Source organism: Sturnira hondurensis, unplaced genomic scaffold, assembly GCF_014824575.4.
Source record: "Sturnira hondurensis isolate 20B ecotype Veracruz unplaced genomic scaffold, ASM1482457v3 Scaffold0020787, whole genome shotgun sequence".
Lineage (NCBI taxonomy): Eukaryota > Metazoa > Chordata > Mammalia > Chiroptera > Phyllostomidae > Sturnira > Sturnira hondurensis.
The window spans coordinates 2,987,446-3,005,631 of NW_028093418.1; the positions used below are offsets into that span (position 1 = coordinate 2,987,446).

Consider the following 18,186-nt stretch of genomic DNA (forward strand, 5'->3'; position numbering starts at 1 on the left):
GTTTAAATTCCCTGAACTGTTTCCACTAATTTTAGGGAAACCAGACCTTGATGCCACCCCGTGGCACCAGAGGATGGATGTGTCAGGCAAGCTTTACCAGCAGTGACACACCCTCAGAGGCTGCCACCTGTGACCCAAGGGATGGAATGTGTGTGGGGTTCAGGTTTTGTTTTGGTGGTAACTCCCTGGTGCTTTTTAAAAACGTTTTCCTTGTGGTGTAAACTGCTGTGTGGAGAGGAGTCGCCCTTCGCCCCTTTTCTGACAGTGGTGAGGAAGTTTTTTTTCTCTTGGCCAAGAGCCCCAGGCTGACCCTGTTTCAGAACCACCAGCCTGTGGGTTTGTCCCAGTAAGTCTGACGTCATAAGGCGCTTCCGCCCAGTCTTCATGGCCTCACGTGGCTTGTCTCTTTCTGTCTCTTCCGCAGGCAATCGTGGCCCACCAAAATTGACGTGCCCCAGGACCTGGAGGATGACCTCACAGCCACTCCGCTGTCCCACGCAACTGTCCCTCAGTCCCCTGCGCGGGCTGCCGACAGCGTCCTCAATGGCCACCGGAGCAAAGGCCTGTGTGACCCGGCGAAGAAAGACGACCCACCAGAGCTGGCCGGGCCGGCCCTGGCTGCGGCACCACCGGCCAGCCTGAAACCCGCGGCCAGCGGGCGGAAGTGCCTGTTCCGGGTGGAAGAGGATGAAGAGGAAGACGAGGAGGACAAGAAACCCGTGTCCCTCTCCACGCAGGTGGTTCTTCGCCGCAAGCCTTCGGTGACCAACCGCCTGACCTCGAGGAAGAGTGCACCAGTCCTGAACCAGATCTTCGAGGAGGGCGAGTCGGACGACGAGTTCGACATGGATGAGAACCTGCCCCCCAAGCTGAGCAGGTTGAAGATGAACATCGCCTCCCCGGGCACGGTGCACAAGCGCTACCACCGCAGGAAAAGCCAGGGCCGCGGGTCCAGCTGCAGCAGCTCGGAGACCAGCGACGATGACTCTGAGAGCCGCCGGCGGCTGGATAAGGACAGCGGCTTCCCCTACTCCTGGCACCGCCGGGACAGCAGCGAGGGGCCTCCGGGCAGTGAGGGCGATGGTGGTGGCCAGAGCAAACCGAGCCCCGGCAGCAGCGGTGCAGACAGGGCCAGCCCCGGCGAGGGTGGCGCGGGCGGGGGCAGCGCTTCGGGAGGCTCAGGTGGCGCCCCCGGCGGCTCGTCGGGCAGCGTGCGCCGCTGTGCGGGCCCCGCCAACTCTAGCGCCACGCAGCTGGCGGCGCGCAGCGCCGGGGAGCTGGTGCAGAGCCTCAAACTCATGGGCCTGTGCCTGGGCTCCCAGCTCCACGGGGGCACCAAGTACATTATCGACCCGCAGCACGGCCTGACCTTCTCCAGCGTCAAAGTCCAGGAGAAGTCCTCGTGGAAAATGTGTATCAGCTCTGCCGGGAACGCAGGCCAGGCGCCGGCCGTGGGCGGCATCAAGTTTTTCTCCGACCACGTGGCAGCCAGCACGGCTGCGTTGGAAAGGATAAAGAGCGAGAACCTGAAAAATAACGCGCTCCAGCTGCCTCTGTGTGAAAAGACCATCTCTGTGAACATCCAGCGGAACCCGAAGGAGGGGCTGCTGTGCGCCTCCAGCCAGGCCAGCTGCTGCCACGTCGTCTGACTGCCAGGCCAGGCCGCCGGACACTTCCTGCCGGGCGAGGGGAGGGCCGCGCCCTCACTGTTTCCTTCCCGGTTTTGCCCTTTCACAGCGGGCGGTTATTTATTACCTTTTCGTTTGTTCGCCTGGCGATGTGACAGTGCATGGTCTTTGTGCATGCTGCTGCTAGACACTACCTTCCCTTTCCAGCCGAACAGTCTACTGTGTCATTTTTACGTTCATAATTTTAATGTGGATGACCAGGAGTAAATTAAAGTGTTTATTTGGAACCTAATGTAAGTGGAGCACTTAGAAATTCGCTGTTCCGCACTTAACCTAGAGAGAGGAAAAAACGCTTTTGTTTCCTTGTTGCAAAATCTCAACTCCTGTCCCAACCTTGCGGCGATACGGAAACCCCGTGCTCTGAGGCACGCTTGGTGTCCGAGACAGAACCAAAGCAATAACGGTGTGAAGCCGGCAGGCCTGGGGCCCGCCCGCCCGCTCGCCCTCCGGGGCCTGTGCGGGGCCGGGTACAGCCAGCGTCCACACTAGAACCTCAAGCCGTGATTTCAGCATACCCACACCTGTTTGTCTTAAGCTATAGTGTGAAAAAAAAAGGTTCGGGCTCTTAAAAGTTAACTGAAAAAGATTTTCTTGTTTTGTAATAGGTGAGATAAAGTACTTAGATTTGTCGGGCAGCTTTCCCTGTAGTGGTGAATTACAAGCAGACAATCTTCTTTTGTAATGTGATAAAGTGGACTGATGTCTTAACTCTAGTTATAGAGTGTACGTCTGTTTAACAGAACAAAATGACGCTGTGTGGAAGTTCTTCCGTGTCGGGCACAGCCCGGGGTGTCCTGTAAAACCAGGCACATGGAAGCAGAGGCACACAGAGGTAGGCAGAGTCAACTTACAACACATACGTGTATGGATTTCATTTTAGGGGGTTTGGTAATGAGGTTGTCTCATTCTTCCTATTTTACATCCTTGAGCTCAATTAGCTGTGAACATTGGCTGATCAAAAATTACACATAAAAGGGTAAGTTCACACACACAGCAGGGTAAGTTCACACACACAGCAAACAAAAATGCACAAAGCCCGCTTTGTTGGTGTGTGTTTGTTTTTTGCTGGAAGTGTTTTTCACTTTGCCTCCCTGCCAAAACAGTAGTCAAAGAACTCTCGCTTTTAACTACTCCTGTACAAAGACCACTTTTGACCAGATAATCATCTTTCCTGACATTTTATCTGTGGGACAAGGTGTGTTGCAGATTGCTGATCAGGGGAGGGGCCAGATGCCACTTTGTCCTGCTGTGCCCCATGCTTGTCCACCCTGGGGATGGGATTCGGTGGGGCCCCGGGGCTGTCCCACACCCGTCAGCCTCCAGCACCGCCCCCCAGAGCGACAGGCTCCTGGTGGCCGAGTGGGCAGAGCACCGAGGGGCAGCTTTCCATGGGTCACGGTTTCTCCAAGCATACACTGATCTTGCTACTTCAGTATCCACGTATTTTACTCAGAACTCTGGACTTCACTGTATACTTACTAAACTAAGTAAAGATGAGACAAAATACTTTTTACTTTCTACACCTAGACTAGGTATGTTTTAAGCTATAGCTCTAGTTCATTGTGATATTTATAATCGAAAGCTACAAGAATAGATGTGTGGGTGAAGCCATAGAACACATTTGCTTGAAATTCTTAGGCAGGGATCTTATAAAGGGCCAGAAACAGGATGTGTGGTTCACACAGATAGTGAAGCGTGACGTCTGTCTTCAGCGTGGGAGAGAAGTCTGTAAAAAGGGCATTGGCAATAAACTCTTTGTTGCAGCTGTTTTCCAAGTAATGTAAATACTTTTTCCTGTGATTATGTATAGCCTTGGAATGGCACCTTTTAACCCATCTGTGTTCAGTTTTCAATGGTTTTTTTATATTCAGATGTATATATGGTGCTCACATTAGAATCGGCATTGTTGACCGTCTATGCTGCATAGCTGTATCATAGCCTTACTAGTTGTGTGTGGTTGGTTGGCCCTCCGGGTGCACACGCGTTCGTCTGAGTGGCGTCTCATTCATTTGTTCATATGTGAACGGTTGTGCATGTGTCGTGTGTCACAGTGTGTTGTCACATAAAAGGGAGGGAGCGAATAACCATTACATTAAGATAATATTGGACCAAACTACTTACTTGCTCTAAACAGTTTCCTGTACCCTTTAACCTGTCTTCAGAAGTTGCATAGTTACAGTAGTGTGTAAGTTAAATATTGTGGACAATTATTCTTGTATTTTTCTGTATGTGTGTGTATATATATACATATATGTGTATATATATATATATAAAAATTATGTACTTCTGGCAATTCTATCTGTATTTAAAGATGTGACAATCTTGACACCGATTATAAGTGGTCGTGAGACTGAATCACGTGTTCAAACATTTCTACCAAGTGAGAATCAATGCGTGTTAAGAGGGTACAGAGTTATCAGCCGATTTGCTTCCACTGCTGGTTGGTTTTCCTCATTGTGTGAACATTGGCAGGTATGTGACAAACGGGAAAAAACCCAGACAATAAAGTGGCATATTGGTGTTCAGCAATGTAAACTGTGTCCTGGGTTCTGTTCCTTCTCATGAACGCAGCTTTGTCCGTAGTCCCGGCCCGGGTTAGGCACAGCCTTCCACACGCGGCGCCCCACCTCGCCACCCGTGGCGGGAAGAGACCCCCGACTGTTCTGCCTCAGCCCCCTGTTGACAGTCTCACGCGGGCCCCAGCACTGCCCGGTGACCACACGTGATTCCCCAGCGTGTGGGCTTTCCTCACTCACTGGCCACCAGCTCCCTAAAAGCAGCACTGAGCAGCAATAGCTGCCACAAGCTCCCACCTCCACCTTCCCGCCTTCCTGTGTCCCCGCAGCCCTGCCCTCCCTGCTGGCGTCCATCCCAAGGGCAGTCCCTGTGCTGGCACCTGGACGCTTCACAGCTGGGAGGAGGTGGCCCCGAGGACGAGCCATCCTCTCGCACCATCGGTCTCGGCTTCTCTGCCAGATTGTTGCTGACAGCAGACAAACACGACTCATCCCCCTGGTTTTCTGTCCGTAGCGGTGGCCCAGTGCTCTGTTCCTCTCCTCCACTCTCTCGTGACCCCTTCCTGTCAGGCTTCTGCGCCAGAAATCTGCAGTGACCTCCACGAGCTAATCCCAGTGGTCAATTTTTAAAAACACCTTGGAGATACAATCCTATACCACCGATGCAATTGCACATTCAATCGTACAGTTTAAGGGTTTAGCATATTCTCAGAGTTCGCAACCATTACCATACACCCAACAAGAAACTTTAAATCCATTGGTACATTCTGCCTTTCGGCTCAGCTCCGCACCCCAGCCTCAGCCCCTGGTGACCGCTAACCCAGTGGTCGATTTCAGACCCATGTTCGGTTTTGGTGAGCTGATCCCTCTTCCTGGCAAACTTCCCACTGTTCAGGACCCGCTTCTCCCTTGCTGCTGCTGTCCGGTCACTAGCTTCCCATTCTAACTTCCGACCGTGAAATCCCCTGCGGCTCAGTTCTGGACCCCTACTCCCCACTCTCAGTCTCCCTGCCTTACAGCGTCTGACATCTACGGAGCCAGTCCAAAGTACAAGGAACCCATGTTTCTCCCAGGAACACTGGGCACCAACTACGGATTTGACTTTGCTACTTGGATGTGTCTAGTAAGCGCCTCAATTTTCCCAAAACGCCTACCAATCTTACCCCTCCAATCCTTGCCCTCTAGTGTCCCCACCTTATAAACGGCAACTCTAAACCTTCGTTAGCTGTGCAGAAGCCCTGAGCCTTGGCGGTGGTCCTTCCTGTTCCCCCCACATCCATCCCTCTGCGTGCCTTACTCTGCACTCAGAAACCGGCCCTGGTCCAGGACACAGTCATTGCTTATCTGGACAATCATGAATGTCTCTTAAAGGGTCTTGCTCTTGCTCGCCGTTCTTTGATCTGTCCCCATCCAGCAGTTTTGCGATCCTTTTTCTCTTTCACATCTTGAATGGTGTTAATTTCCACGTGTTTGGGGATTTTTCCACATAAGCTTCTGTCCCTGGTTTCTCGTGTCATTCTGTGTTGGTCAGAAACTGTGCTCTGTGTATTTAGATCTTTTAAAACTTAGTATTGAACTTGTCATATGGCCCAGCCGACAGCCGGCCTAGGTGGGTGAAGGTTTTTGTGTTTGAAAATTGCTCTGGTTGCTGATGGGTTTTGTAGAACATGCCAATCAGTTCAAGTTGATTGACAATGCCATTCCAGTCTTCTATGTCCTTATTGATTCTCTGCCTCATCTCAGTTGCTGAGAGAGGAGTGTAGAAATACTACTGTAATGGTAGGGTTCTGCTTCGTGAAATTTGAAGTTCTGTTGATGGGTACATGCACACTTACAAGTGTTAAGTTTTCTTGACGAATTGATCCACGTCGCCAATGCTCCTCGCTATCCTGGTCAATTCTTTGTCCTGAAAGCTTCTTGGTGTGATATTGATAGAGCTGCCGTCGCTTTCTTTGACGAGTGGGAGTATATCCTTTCTCGGGTTTTTACTTTCAACCTGTGTCTTTATGCTCGAAGGAGGTTTGGTTTGGTTTGGTTTGTAGACAGCATATAGTCGGGTCTTGCTTTTTTATCCAATCTGCAAATCTCTGTCTCCTATTTGGGCTGATTACGTTTAGTGTAATTATTAAGATGGTTTTGAGTTTGTCTACCATCTTTCTAATTGTTTTCTACTTGTCTCACCTATTCTTTGTTTCTTTTTCTGATTTGACTACCTTCTTTTGGGTTAACTTGGCACTTTTTATTGGCTTACTGGTTGTGCCTCTTTATTTTTTACTGTTTGCTATGGGGAAGATATATGAGGTGTGTCCAGAAGGTATCCAGCCATGTAATAGGAAAAATAGAGACATCTACTGAAGATATAAGGCACAAGCAACACTATACACAGAACAATGACGCCTCAATACCCCTCATAGTAGGCACCTTGGTGCCACACACAGTTCTCCTAATCACTATCAGTTGCCTTGTCGTATTTTCCCGAATCTCATCCATGGTCTGAAATCTCTTCCCTTTCAAAAGTGATTTTAGTTTTGGGAAAAGCCAGAAGTTGCAGGGCATCAAATCTGGGCTGTAGGGGGGGCTGAGTTACCTGGGTGATTGGATGTTTTGTCAAAAAACTCTTGCATGCGACATGATGCGTGAACAGGCACATTGTCGTGATGAAGCTGCCAATCACCAGTGCCCACAGCTGCTGCCTTCTGGATCATCCGAAAAGTTTCTGTGGAGGGATAGTCAGGCTTTACACAAAATCTGATGTAAATTCCTTGCTCTGCTCACTTAGTCATTTTGAATATGATGACCACACAGTACACATGCTCACTCAATGACTACTACAGTGAAGTCATCATTGTTCACACATGTGCATTCCAGTCCACTCTCCTAGACTGCCTGGTTACATCGATGTTGCACAAACCCCTCTCCTTATATTAACAATGGCTGGACGTTTTCTGAACAGACCTCACATCTGTATCTGGTTTACCCTGAAGCAGTATTACTCCGCGTAGAATGTGAGAACCTTACGACTGTAGATTTTCCTCCTGTTCTTTGTGCTGTTGTCGCACATTTTATTTTTACATATGCATATTTTTTAAGTAGTTTTATTTTTTAAAAGATGAAACACAAGGGAAAAGCCTCATTTTGTCTACATCTCTGTCGTTTGTAGCACTCCTCGTTTCCTCGGGGAGGCCCCCGCTGTGTGGTCGCGTTCTGCCTGTAGGACTCCAGGTTTTCTTACAGGCAGGTCTGCTGACAAGGCACGCTTTCAGCTTGCCTGTCCGGGAAAGCATTTTCACTTTATTCCTGCAGGATACTTTCGCTGGGTACAGAATTCTCGGCAGACAACTGTTTGGTTTGGTTTGGTTTTGGTGCAGTGCTGGACACGGAATTTTACACTGTTGAGTGCCGAATTCCGTATTCACGTAAGAGGAGTTGGATCTTGTTCTGGTGCATAGTTACCTGGAATCGGGTGGGTCCTTGGGGTTTTGTTTTTAAGGTTTCAGGGCAGATCCAGAGCAGTCTTTAGGCCAAGACGAACTGAGACGTCTCCTCCCACCGAGACGGAACCCTCCTAAGCACTTGCCAGAGTCTCTCCCCTCCGGCTCGTGGGAATAGAAGCTGTTCCCAGCTTTGTGTAAGTTATGCGTGTTGATGAGCCTAGTGCTTCCCACGGGTTCTTTCTCCAGCCCCAGGCGGCTTCCTCACAGGTGTGCACTCACCGACGCTCCCCAGAGGCTGCAGATTTCCGGAGCCGCTCCCCCTCTGTGCCCGGTGCTGGCTTTCTGCCTTGTGGTTGGGTTGGGAGGAGCAGAGGCTGCTTTAGGCGGCTCTCGGGTCCCTGTTAGGGTGGAGACACATTCAGTTTCCATTTTTCGAGCCAGACAGTGATGCGAAGGGAGGTGTGTTTCACGTCCACACACCGGGCTGCCCCTGGTTGATTACCAAACACTCCACCGTGTCTTCCTGGTGCTGAGCAGCAGCACGGTGTGAGGGCTCGGCTGCAAACTCCTCACACCTGGGCTGGCCCTGCAACCTCAGGCCTTTAGAGCTTCGCCGGGGGTGGGGTTCCTCCCCCCTTAACAGGGGCAGTAGGCGTGGACTTGTCCAGCTCCGCCTCTTCTGCATCCTCCTGCGGGGGCCTCAGCTCCCAGGTGTAAAGCGGGGATGGCAACAGGCAGGCGGAACCATGTGACTGGGAAGGTTGGGGCTGTTGTCCCCGCCCCGAGGAAGTTCACAGCGCTGAGAGAGGGAGGCCGGGATTCTGTGAGCCACCTGCCGGCGTCGCCTGGGCCACAAACTCTCCTGAGTTCTCCAGGTGGTCACATGCGGCCCATGCACCGATGATTTGAGGACAGCACCCTCCTCACGCGCGTGAGGCCAGGGTGTGGGTGGTGGGGTTGGCATCGGCCCGGATGTCCCTCCCAGTTCTGTCAAGATGCTAAGAACTGCAAGGTACAGAACTGTTCCTCCCACCGCTTCCGAGCACCTGCCGCCGGCTGCATGCTGCCCATGCCAGGTGCTGGGCCGCTGGGGAGAACTGTGGGCCCAGCAGACCTACATAGGACCCCCTTCCTGCTGACCTCCCTCTTGGCCCAACCTGACCACCCCACACCACCCCCTTCCTCCCTGGAGCTGGGGCAGCCCCAGTGGAGGTGGTCCCTGGGTGTCCCTGCTGCCCCTAGGGGTCCCCGTCCCCTCCCAGTGACTGGCCTCGTGCTGGGTGTGTGGCTCTGCCTGGCCAGGCTCAGGAAGGACAGAGGGAAGCTTCTGGGAATGAATCGCAAGCACAGGGAGCCCGGGCTGTGCCAGGCACCTCAGGGGCAAGGAGGGCCATCTGGAGAGAGGCCGTGGGCCCCGCAGCAGCTGCGAGCCTCTGGGCAAAGAGACGAGTGGATGGGTTCACCTCACACGGACTGCATTCACGTGACTCGGGGACACGGACAGGACTGGGTCCCTCTGAACACAGGCACCAGAGCTGGGACTGGGAGGCAGCTCAGGGGCAGGGCCACAGGGACTGGCAACCATCCACCAGTGCTGGGAGCAGGCGCACATTCTAGAAAGCACTTTTTGAGCCTCGAACGACCACTGAACATACAAGTGTTCCATGGAGTGCCTCGGGCCCAGCGGGGCCAGGGCGTGCTGGCCAGCACAGTGGTCAGCAGGGCCAACTGAACAGCCAGGAGTGGCAGATGGGGGAGCAGGGGCTCCCAAAAATGTGGCGCTTGAAAGGGCCACCGAGGTCACCCCCAACTTGATGTGTAGGGAAGCCAGGGGCTGGGCCTCTGAGGAACGGAGAGAGGACTAAATCTGAGCCCCTCGTCCGTCTCTGCTTGTCTCATCTTCCCCAGGTGGCCGAGGTGCCCGCCGTTTTCGGAGTGGAAGTGCCCACCATCTGCAGTGTGCCATCTGTGAAGGACATGGGCCCTGGGGAACAGGCTGGCTGCGTCACAGGCAGAGCTGGGACAGGGGGTGGGAGGAGGGAGCCGGGCCCTGCCCTGGCAGATGGTCCTCAGGACTAGGCCATGGAGTGAGCAGCTCAGCTCCAGTCGCTGCCTTGTGCCTGCAGGGCCGTACCCAGGGGCTCACACAGCCCCACAGTCACAGCTAGGGAGGGGACAGGACCCCTGGCCAAGACTGGCCTCCCTCTGCAGGTTCAGCCCACACCTGGTGCCCGGCCCTTGGCCTGGCTCCCTGTGCATGGAAGTGGCCCGCGGGGCAGGCTCCAGGGCCAGCATGGCCTCCCGAGGACCGCCTGCGCTCGGACGGCAGGCTTCAGAAGTCAGCTCCCCACCCCAGGCTCCACGGCCAGTGAACTCCCTGAGCCCCTCCTGGGACCCAGCGGGCCCTCTCAGTCCAGGCATGGGAAATAAGAGTCGGAGAGGAGTGTGCTGCCTTTAATAGCTCAGTTACCGCTGTTTCTGCTGAAAGAGTGTCTTAACATATTGCAAAGTAGAACCAGGAATGAGGCAGAGTTTTCGGGCGTTGGAAACACGGCCTTGTGTAAACCTTTCACCCTTCAGAACAGCTCACACCCCAGCCCACCACCCTACTCCATAGGACCCTGGGCTGTGCTGGGTGTGGGTGTAACTGTCACCTGTCACCGTGGGGAGCACTGCCCACCCAAGACGCTCAGGAGGGCAGCAGTGGCTCTGGAGCGAGGTCAGGCACGTGGAGTGGAGAGTGGGACTTGGGCAGGGTGGGGGCGGGGAGCTGCTGGGAGCAGGGGCCTGGCCGCCCTCTTCGCCCTCAGTGGGGACAGGGCGGAGGGAGGAGGCTGGGCGCCTGCCACAGGGGAGCTGCTTCGTGGGGCCGAGCCTCGGGTCTGGGCTGGAGCCTCAATGCCGTGCCCCCTCTGCCTGTGCTCAGGTCGCCGCCCCCTTCCTGCCTCCATCCTGCATGTCCTCCTTCAGGTTCTCGGTCACAAGCTTCATTTGCTGTTGAGAGAACACAGGACACGGGTGAGCTGGGCAAGCCCAAGTGGTGACACCTCAGGGGTGGAGGGGCTCCCACCCCAGGCTCCGAGCTCCTTTAGCCGTCAAAGCCAAGCCCCGCCCCCTGCAGAGGGCTTGCCCTCTGACACTGCCCGAGGCTCTCGTATGTCCAGAGTCTCTGCTTCTGGACCGGATGAGAGGGGGCCCAGTGCACATGGGAGCCCAGCTGGTGGGGATTTTAAAGACTGAACTGAGAGCAGCTGACACCTCCTGCTCCCAGGCCTGAGGACCAGGGAGGACAGGGCAGGGCCTCTGCAGCCCTGACCTGGGCCATGTCCAGGCTCTGCCTCTGTGAACGTGTAATGCAACCTCCCTGAGCCCTGGTGTCCTCACCTGCAGCGTGGGAGCGCGTTCTGCAGGGTGGCTGCGAGGGTTACGGCATGTGAGGCCCCTGGTCCATAGCAGACGCTCCAAAACAGCAATTCTACTGGCCTTTTGTCCCTACAGCCATAGGGCCCAGCACCCCCAACCAGTACCACAGGGGACATCCTATGAAGTCTCCCAAGGGCAAGGCCAGGATGGGGGCTCAGCCTGCCAGGCTCAGATGAGGGGTCTCAGGGAAGGAGCCCGCACCCCCAGGACTGAGTCACAGTCAGGGAGGAGGTCCTGTGGTTTCCACGGCCCCACAGGTCTCCACCCCGTCTGTCCTTGGGTGCTGGGAAAACCACCACAGCTCTGCTCTTTGTGCTGAATAAATGAGCAACTACTTTGGAATTTGGCTTAAAACACACACACAGGTTTTTGATAATAACTATTTATTCACAGGAAAACCAAAACTCTGAGACAAACACTGCTGGCACCCTGGGCATCCGGCTGTCCCTCCTGGGAGCCCCTCGGGCCACATGCAGCCAGAGGGCCACAGGCTCCCTCTGGCTCTTGGGGAGCAGAAGCCCCGGCCTCCTTCACCCTGATTTCTCTCCCAGGGGCACCCCAATGCCCCGGGGCTGCGCTCTACTTTTCTGAGCCTGGTCTCTCTTCCACAGCGGGGCACAGAGAGGGCCCCCGGAGGCTGACCCTCTCTCCACTTGGGGTGCCCAGCCCTCACCGGGCCACAGGGAAGCAGGGTTCAGTGAACGGCTTTTGATGGGAAAGGGGGTGGGGCAGGGTCATGGTGACGTTTGCAGGGGGGGTGGGGAGCAGCATTCCTGCAGGCCTAGAGCAGAGGGTGTCCGTGGCCTCGAGACACGCCTGCCTGAAGGGTGCACCTCTGCACCAGGCGAAAGACTTTCAGCCCGACAGGGTGATGGAGACGGTTTGATTCAGTTCACAAACTGGGACGGGGAGGCAGGGCCACCCGAGTCTCCCCGGAAGTCCCTGTTTGCATCCGCCACCTTCTCTGTTGCTGAGCTCCCTGCTCTCACACCAGCCCTGCCTGTTACGGCAACTTATCCCCGCCCCCCCCACCCCCACCCCAAGAAAAACAGAGCATCTCAGCGGAGACAGTCTCTTCCGGACTCTTCTGCCTGGTGTCAGTCGATAGTTCTGAGACCTTCAAAGATGCCTTTTTATGAGAAAGTGAAGATATGAATCTACTTCTGGATTTGACAAGTAACCATGAGAAATTAAAGGGCTAAATAAGTTCAACCGAACTAGACCCATATGAGGATAAAACATTCCCTAGCTTATCACAGAACCTTCCAGCCACACATCCCAGCATTCCACGTGGGGAGGAAAATCAAAATGGGTTTGATCCAACGTGTTACGATTCAAAAGAGCCTTTGAGGCTCTTTGCGAGGTGCAAACTGCCCCCCCAATTATGTGGGTGGCCACAGCTGGGAGTCCCCTGCATCAGGCCAGACTGCAGAGGCTGCAGGCAGACTCAGGAGGGGCCTCCTCCCACACGGCCGGTAGAGGGGGTCCGGCCAATTGGCTCTCTCCTCCAGACCACCCAGTCCTAAGTGACTTCAGTGTAACTTTTTGGAGATGCCCCCTCCCTCAGGCCCAAGGTCGGTGGTGGTGGTGCGGGTGGTAGTTAACCCAGGCCAGGGGAAGGGCCTTGAAACCCTTGCAGCTGGGCTCCGCCCCACCTGCACTGCCAGGCCCACTCAGGGCAGCTCCGGAGGGGCAGGGCCCACCAGGAGTAACGGGGTTGTCTGTGCTGAACTGCAGGTCTCATGGCAGAGCCCAGGGTGGCCAGGGACCCCACAGCCCTCTCATGTCCCAGGCCAGGTGCCACCAGCAGTGTGCACGCCAGCACCTGCCTCCTCCTCTGCCCCAGAGCAGGGCCCATCAGGGTCAATCAGCTCCAGGGTCCAGTGGCCTGGGCCCTTCCCTCCATGGCTGGGTCTCTCAGGGCTGGATCTGTGATCCCTAAGGGGAATGCCACAGGAATGCATGTGCTCCTGGTGGCCTTCACCAAGCTGGGTGCGGATGGCGGGGGGAACGGCTCTGGGCTTGTCTCCCTATGTCTCCTGCACTAGCTGGTGGACACTCTGAGCGAACAGCAGGACCAGACCTGAAAACCTGTGGCTAAAGCTGGAAGAAAACCCAAGCGGTTTAGAGGAAACAAGCTGCATCAGCCCACGTGCCAAGACAGGGTGTTAGACGGGTTCTGAAGTCAGCGAGTGACCTGCAAACCTTTCCCGTGCCAACGTGTGGGCAGGCGACCCCTGCCACTCCCTCCTGAAAGTTGGTGTCCGAGGCGGCCCGCTGTGAGGCGGCCCGCTGTGAGGCAGCTTCCACCAGGTAAACCAGCTCTGACTACTGCTCCTGGGCTGGGCCCCCTCAGTTTGCCTACAGGCACCTCGTACCAGAACCACCCACTCCCTCCGCCCTCCTGGGGGAGGAGCAGGCAGCCCCTGCCCACATCTGCCTCTGACGCTGGGAACCAGAGAGCCTGGCAGAACCCACTCACTCCAGAAGCACAGAGCTGACCTGGAGGAGCACTGATGAGGGCCAGGCCCTTGTCACCTGCAGACTCAGTAACCTCTGACTCCGTGGTCTGTAGGGGAGCCCAGGACTCTGAATTTCTAACACACCCTGGAAGTTTCTCCCCAGATGAGGCCAGACTGGGGCGTCTCTGATTTGCTCTCTGCCACCTCTCACAAATAGGCAAGCTGGCTCCCAGGCGAGCTGTGGTTGGGGGGCGGGTCTAGCCTGCTGGCCCAGCACGAGGCAGCTCCTCTTTACCTACCCTGCCTGGGGGTTTATCCCCTTACAATGAATCTGGCTTCTTTGGGATTCTTGCATGAAAACCTCGTTAAATCCAGAAGGAGCACCAATGGTGCTCACTTCCTTCCTGCAAAGAGCATCAGATGGAGAATCACATCGCCCCCAACCCATGACTCATTAAAACACTCATGTTCCAAATGACTCTAAAAAGCACGGACTGATTTTTCGCATTCTGATTACTAATGGTTATAACAGGAACCTAATAATCATGAAGTGTGTTGGCCAAACAGCAGCTGAACCTGAGAAGGAATGCACAGCCCGTCCCTAGACAAGTGCCGGAGTGTTTTCCAAGACCTGCAGTGCTTTCCCGAGCCCAGGGACAGCCCCTGGACCTCCCTCCCCGGGCTCCGGGCAGAGTGGACACTCCCTGGCTGGGCCACAGTCCACAGTCTGCCTGCTGTTCACAGCAGGCAGGAAATCACAACTGATTGATTACATTATTGCCACCAGCTCTTCCCCCACAAAGCAACAACAACCCACAAGAGGTTCTGTCTGAGGACAGAAAGAGTCTGGGACTTCGTCTCCCACTGCTTACGGGGGCATCTCCGTGGGAGCCGGGGCCCAGCAGGCTCTCCCAGTGGCATCAGCTCAGGCAGGAACTGGCTTCTCCCGCCAGTTCAGTTTCAGTTTCAGCACCAGCACCTGGGGCCTGGGGTCCCCCGCCCTCTCCACCCCTCCGAGCCGCAGGTGCACAGGCCTGCTGAGAGCGCACGGCAACCAGCCCCCTGCTTCCCTAGCCCTTCCGTTCTGATCTGATGAGGCTGAGTGTGGCCTGGGCTTTGCAAGCTCCTCCAGGTGCCTGGAAGGAAGCCGCTTCTCCAGCTGTGCCCGGCGCACCCTGGCGCGGGGCGGGGGGGCGGGGGGCAGGGTGGGCAGGAAGGAAGCTGACCGGAGCCTCCCTCCCAAGCAGCTGTGTCCACACGGCCTGGCAAGGGCCTCTCCACCCGAATCACTGACGAGGCCACGCTATGGGTGTGAGGTCGTGTTGGGTGGGCCAAAGAGTCTGAGTAGTTTTTCCGTAAAACAAAAGGCACGTTTTTCATGTTCATCAATAACTTTACTGATGTGGATATTTTCACGGTGTCAGACTAGTCAGGTATGTTGAGTATCTCCTGCTGATTGTTCTGAACGTCTCGATTTGATTGCTGTCAACTTCAGCTGGTCTGCCCGACTGTGGAGCATCGTCCAGCGAGAAATCTCCAGCAGGAAAGTTCACAAACCACTTCTGACACGTTCAGTCAGTCACAGCCCCCTCTCCACACTCTGCACAAATCTTTTTTTGCATTTCAGTTGTGTTTTTATCTTCCTTGAAATTTTAATAAAGCATAATTTTAATAAAGCCAAAAATGTTGCTTATTTTCTTCCACCTTCAATATTCAAGTGGCTACACCAATTCTGATACTTTTTTAATGCACACTGATATGACAGCCGTCACAATACAATCCAACAAAATTGTTTCGAATTAAATTAAAGACAGCTAAGTGCTACTAGAGCCATCTTATAAAAAAACAAAACAAAACGAACTTTTTGGCCGACTCCGTGGCTAGAAGCAGAGCAGCACTGAGCGAGGGCCTGGCGATTTGGGGGAAAGGAGAGGGAAGCACCGGCCTCCTGAAGCACCACGTTCCGACAAAGACAATTTTATCGTCAGTCCTACAGGCAAGTGCGCCTCGAACAGCAGGGCTCTGAGCACATCCTGATGGAAGGACGAGGAACGCCAGGTCTCCCCAGCCGGGCGGCGCAGCAGGCTCCTGCAAGCCCGGAGCAGCGGGTGGAGGTCAGGAAGGAGCACAGCAGAGTCCCTCAGGCTGACAAGGGAGGAGTTACACCCAGTCCTCTCTCTCTGGAGGGCTCGGCTGATTCATTTTAACATTTGACAAAATGCAGACACTTGTCGACAAGCAAACATGCCAGTGCTCTGACCCCCCACCCGCCACTGCAACCCAGACCGCCCTGGACCTGCGGCTGCCTCCGGGCCCCTCCCATCTTCAGTCTGCTACTGGGTCCCCTCAACAGCACCCACCAAGCACACCTCACACCCCCACCTCAGGGCTGTCCCCCCACTCCACCGAACCAGCTCCCCGACTCTCCCACACTTGTCCAAAAGCAGCTTAGACCATGCTGTAAATTGGGACCAGAACATGCCACGACACGCGGGAACCTGGTGTCCTGGGTTCTTTAGGTGAGGCCGGTATCACCGAATTCAGCTGTGTTCGTGAAAAAAAGAAAGTTGTTTGGGAATTCAGAAAGAGAACAAAAGCTGGCACCAGGACGTTGCCCTTCTCTCTGCACAACGCAGCTGGGACCGCTTGCCTGGCGGGAGCGGGACATGCACACAGCTCCCCAAATCACGGCTGAAAAAGGAGCTGGTCCCGACACTCTGTTCTTTCCAACTCCGCCTGGTTCTAGTCGCTGCTTCTAAGTCTAAAAATGCAGCTGTCTTTTGCGCTCTGAGAGCAGCCGTGGCTTCCTTCTCTGCTCCTATCACACACTTTCCAGAAAGCAGAAAGTTCTAGAAATGGTGCTCTCTGTAGTCCGACCTCCAGAAAGGAGATGGTGGTGGCATTTGGTTGAGCTGTTCGCCGCACAATCCCACAAAGCCCCATGACTGCAGACCAGAGTCCCCAGCCCGAAGCTATGAGCTCCAGAGTATAGGTTCTCTACCCTCGAGCTTCCCTATCTAGAAACAGGAGCTGATCCGTTGAATAGGTGTTGAATTAAACACGCCTTTGTGAAGCCAAAAGCAGAAGAGGCAAGCTGTTTGCTGACAGGGTGGCGAGGGTCATAAAATATAGATGAAGTCTGCCCGTTACCCTGAATGACCTGCAAGCCATTTTGTTAAGAGGAGACAGAACAGATGTTTTAGGAGCACAAGGCCGGAGCGTAGAAGTGATTCTGGGTCACCAAGCCACACCCAGAGCTCACCCAGCTGATTTCAGTGGCCCTAGGAGGGGGAAGCAAACCAGGAAGCTGTGTCGGGCAAGTCCAACAGACAAGCCTGCACCAAACAATCACGCATGTACTGGGCTGTGGGTGTGTGTGTATTTCCGCCCTTTGAACCAAGCATTCCAGAGAGGTTCACAGCAGAGCATGCAGAGAAAGGCTCTCACTTAGGCCTGCTGAACGGAAAGGGCTCGGGAACCACCGGCAGGGAAGAAGCCCCTCTTACTTAAGGAAGGAACCGGCATCAGTGCAAAGACTTCCTCTGCAAAGCCGGCAAAGCCAGCCGCCCCCCACCCCCCGAGGCACATGCTGCACGGCAGCCACACGGCCTCGGCGGGAGGAAGGGGTGGCTGACCACAAGAGGAAAACGCACTGGACAGAAATGGGACAGGACCCAGCAGAGGGTGAGTCAGAGCCGAGAGGCCTCCACAAGCAGCTCCTGCCAAGCAGAGCCCTCATCAGGTGCCAATGCCCACCACCAAAAGGGCAGCGTGGGGGAGGGACCTCTGCCAGCAACCCTCCCTTCTTGCCCTCTGGGGGATGTTTTCCCCTTCAGGGAAGTTGAGGCCCCGCTGACCCCACCATGGGTACTGAATGCCAGGCTGACCGTGCTGCCTTCTGTGAGGATGAACAGCAGGCCCTGGGTGACTGCGGGGGATGCCTGGGCCTCGGGCCACCAGGTTGACACACCTGGGATGGACCATGACCCGACTTGGAAGGCTCCCTTGCCTCCCTCCCCAGCGCCCTTCGGCAAGCCCCTCGGTGCCAGAGTGCTGTGCAGGGGGCTTGGAGGAGGCCACAGTGCCACCCGAGAGGCTGTACTAGGACAGGAGCTGGGGCCCTGCCGCAGGCCTGTGTCACTGGAACCAGGTCTGAACACCATTCCAGGGCACCTCCAAGTCCGAGTGAGCTGGGCGCTCGGGTGCCCAGAACACCACTGAACATTCTCTTATCAATCCATTAGGTCAATGAACTGGTGCAGACACCTACAGTCTAGGCCAGTGCTCTGAAGACATTGGGAATCCTCCTAGCCCCTCAAAGCAGAGCTTGGGTCCAGCAGCCAGAGGTGCAGGACTGAGGGGCTGGTAAGCGCTAGGCAGGAGCTCGGTGAGGACATGAGGAGACAGGGAGTGGTTCTCCTTGGGACCAGGACACTGAGGGCTGTGGGGATTGGGGTCAGGGGTCTGGAGGTCAGGAGGAAAGGCTGAGGAAGCAAGCACTTGACAAAGTCAAGGGAGGAAGCTGTCTGCAGAGCAGCCACCGAAAGGGACTTTCTGGGCAGTGGCAGTGTGACACCTGGGAGTGAAGGCGGTGGGAAGACCCAGAGAGAGGCCGGGTAGGAGGGTGTCTGGGGCTGCACCTCAGAGGCCTGGGGTCGTGGCC

The 18,186-nt window shown here is 55.3% G+C and overlaps 2 protein-coding genes across 5 annotated transcripts in view; one reads left to right on the top strand and one right to left on the bottom strand.

The window, feature by feature from the left end:
• The window catches only part of SNRK (SNF related kinase), a 39,753-nt gene extending 35,530 nt beyond the window's left edge, over positions 1-4,223 (top strand). For both annotated transcript variants that reach the window (XM_037030651.1, XM_037030650.1), the window contains one exon: positions 425-4,223. In XM_037030651.1, coding sequence (XP_036886546.1) covers positions 425-1,649 — 1,225 coding nt within the window. In that variant the 3' untranslated portion in view covers positions 1,650-4,223. The remainder of the gene's footprint in view (positions 1-424) is intronic.
• A 5,848-nt stretch (positions 4,224-10,071) lies between these two features.
• ANO10 (anoctamin 10) overlaps positions 10,072-18,186 on the bottom strand; it is a 116,059-nt gene continuing 107,944 nt past the window's right edge. For all 3 annotated transcript variants that reach the window (XM_037030417.1, XM_037030412.1, XM_037030413.1), the window contains one exon: positions 10,072-10,632. In XM_037030417.1, coding sequence (XP_036886312.1) covers positions 10,561-10,632 — 72 coding nt within the window. In that variant the 3' untranslated portion in view covers positions 10,072-10,560. The remainder of the gene's footprint in view (positions 10,633-18,186) is intronic.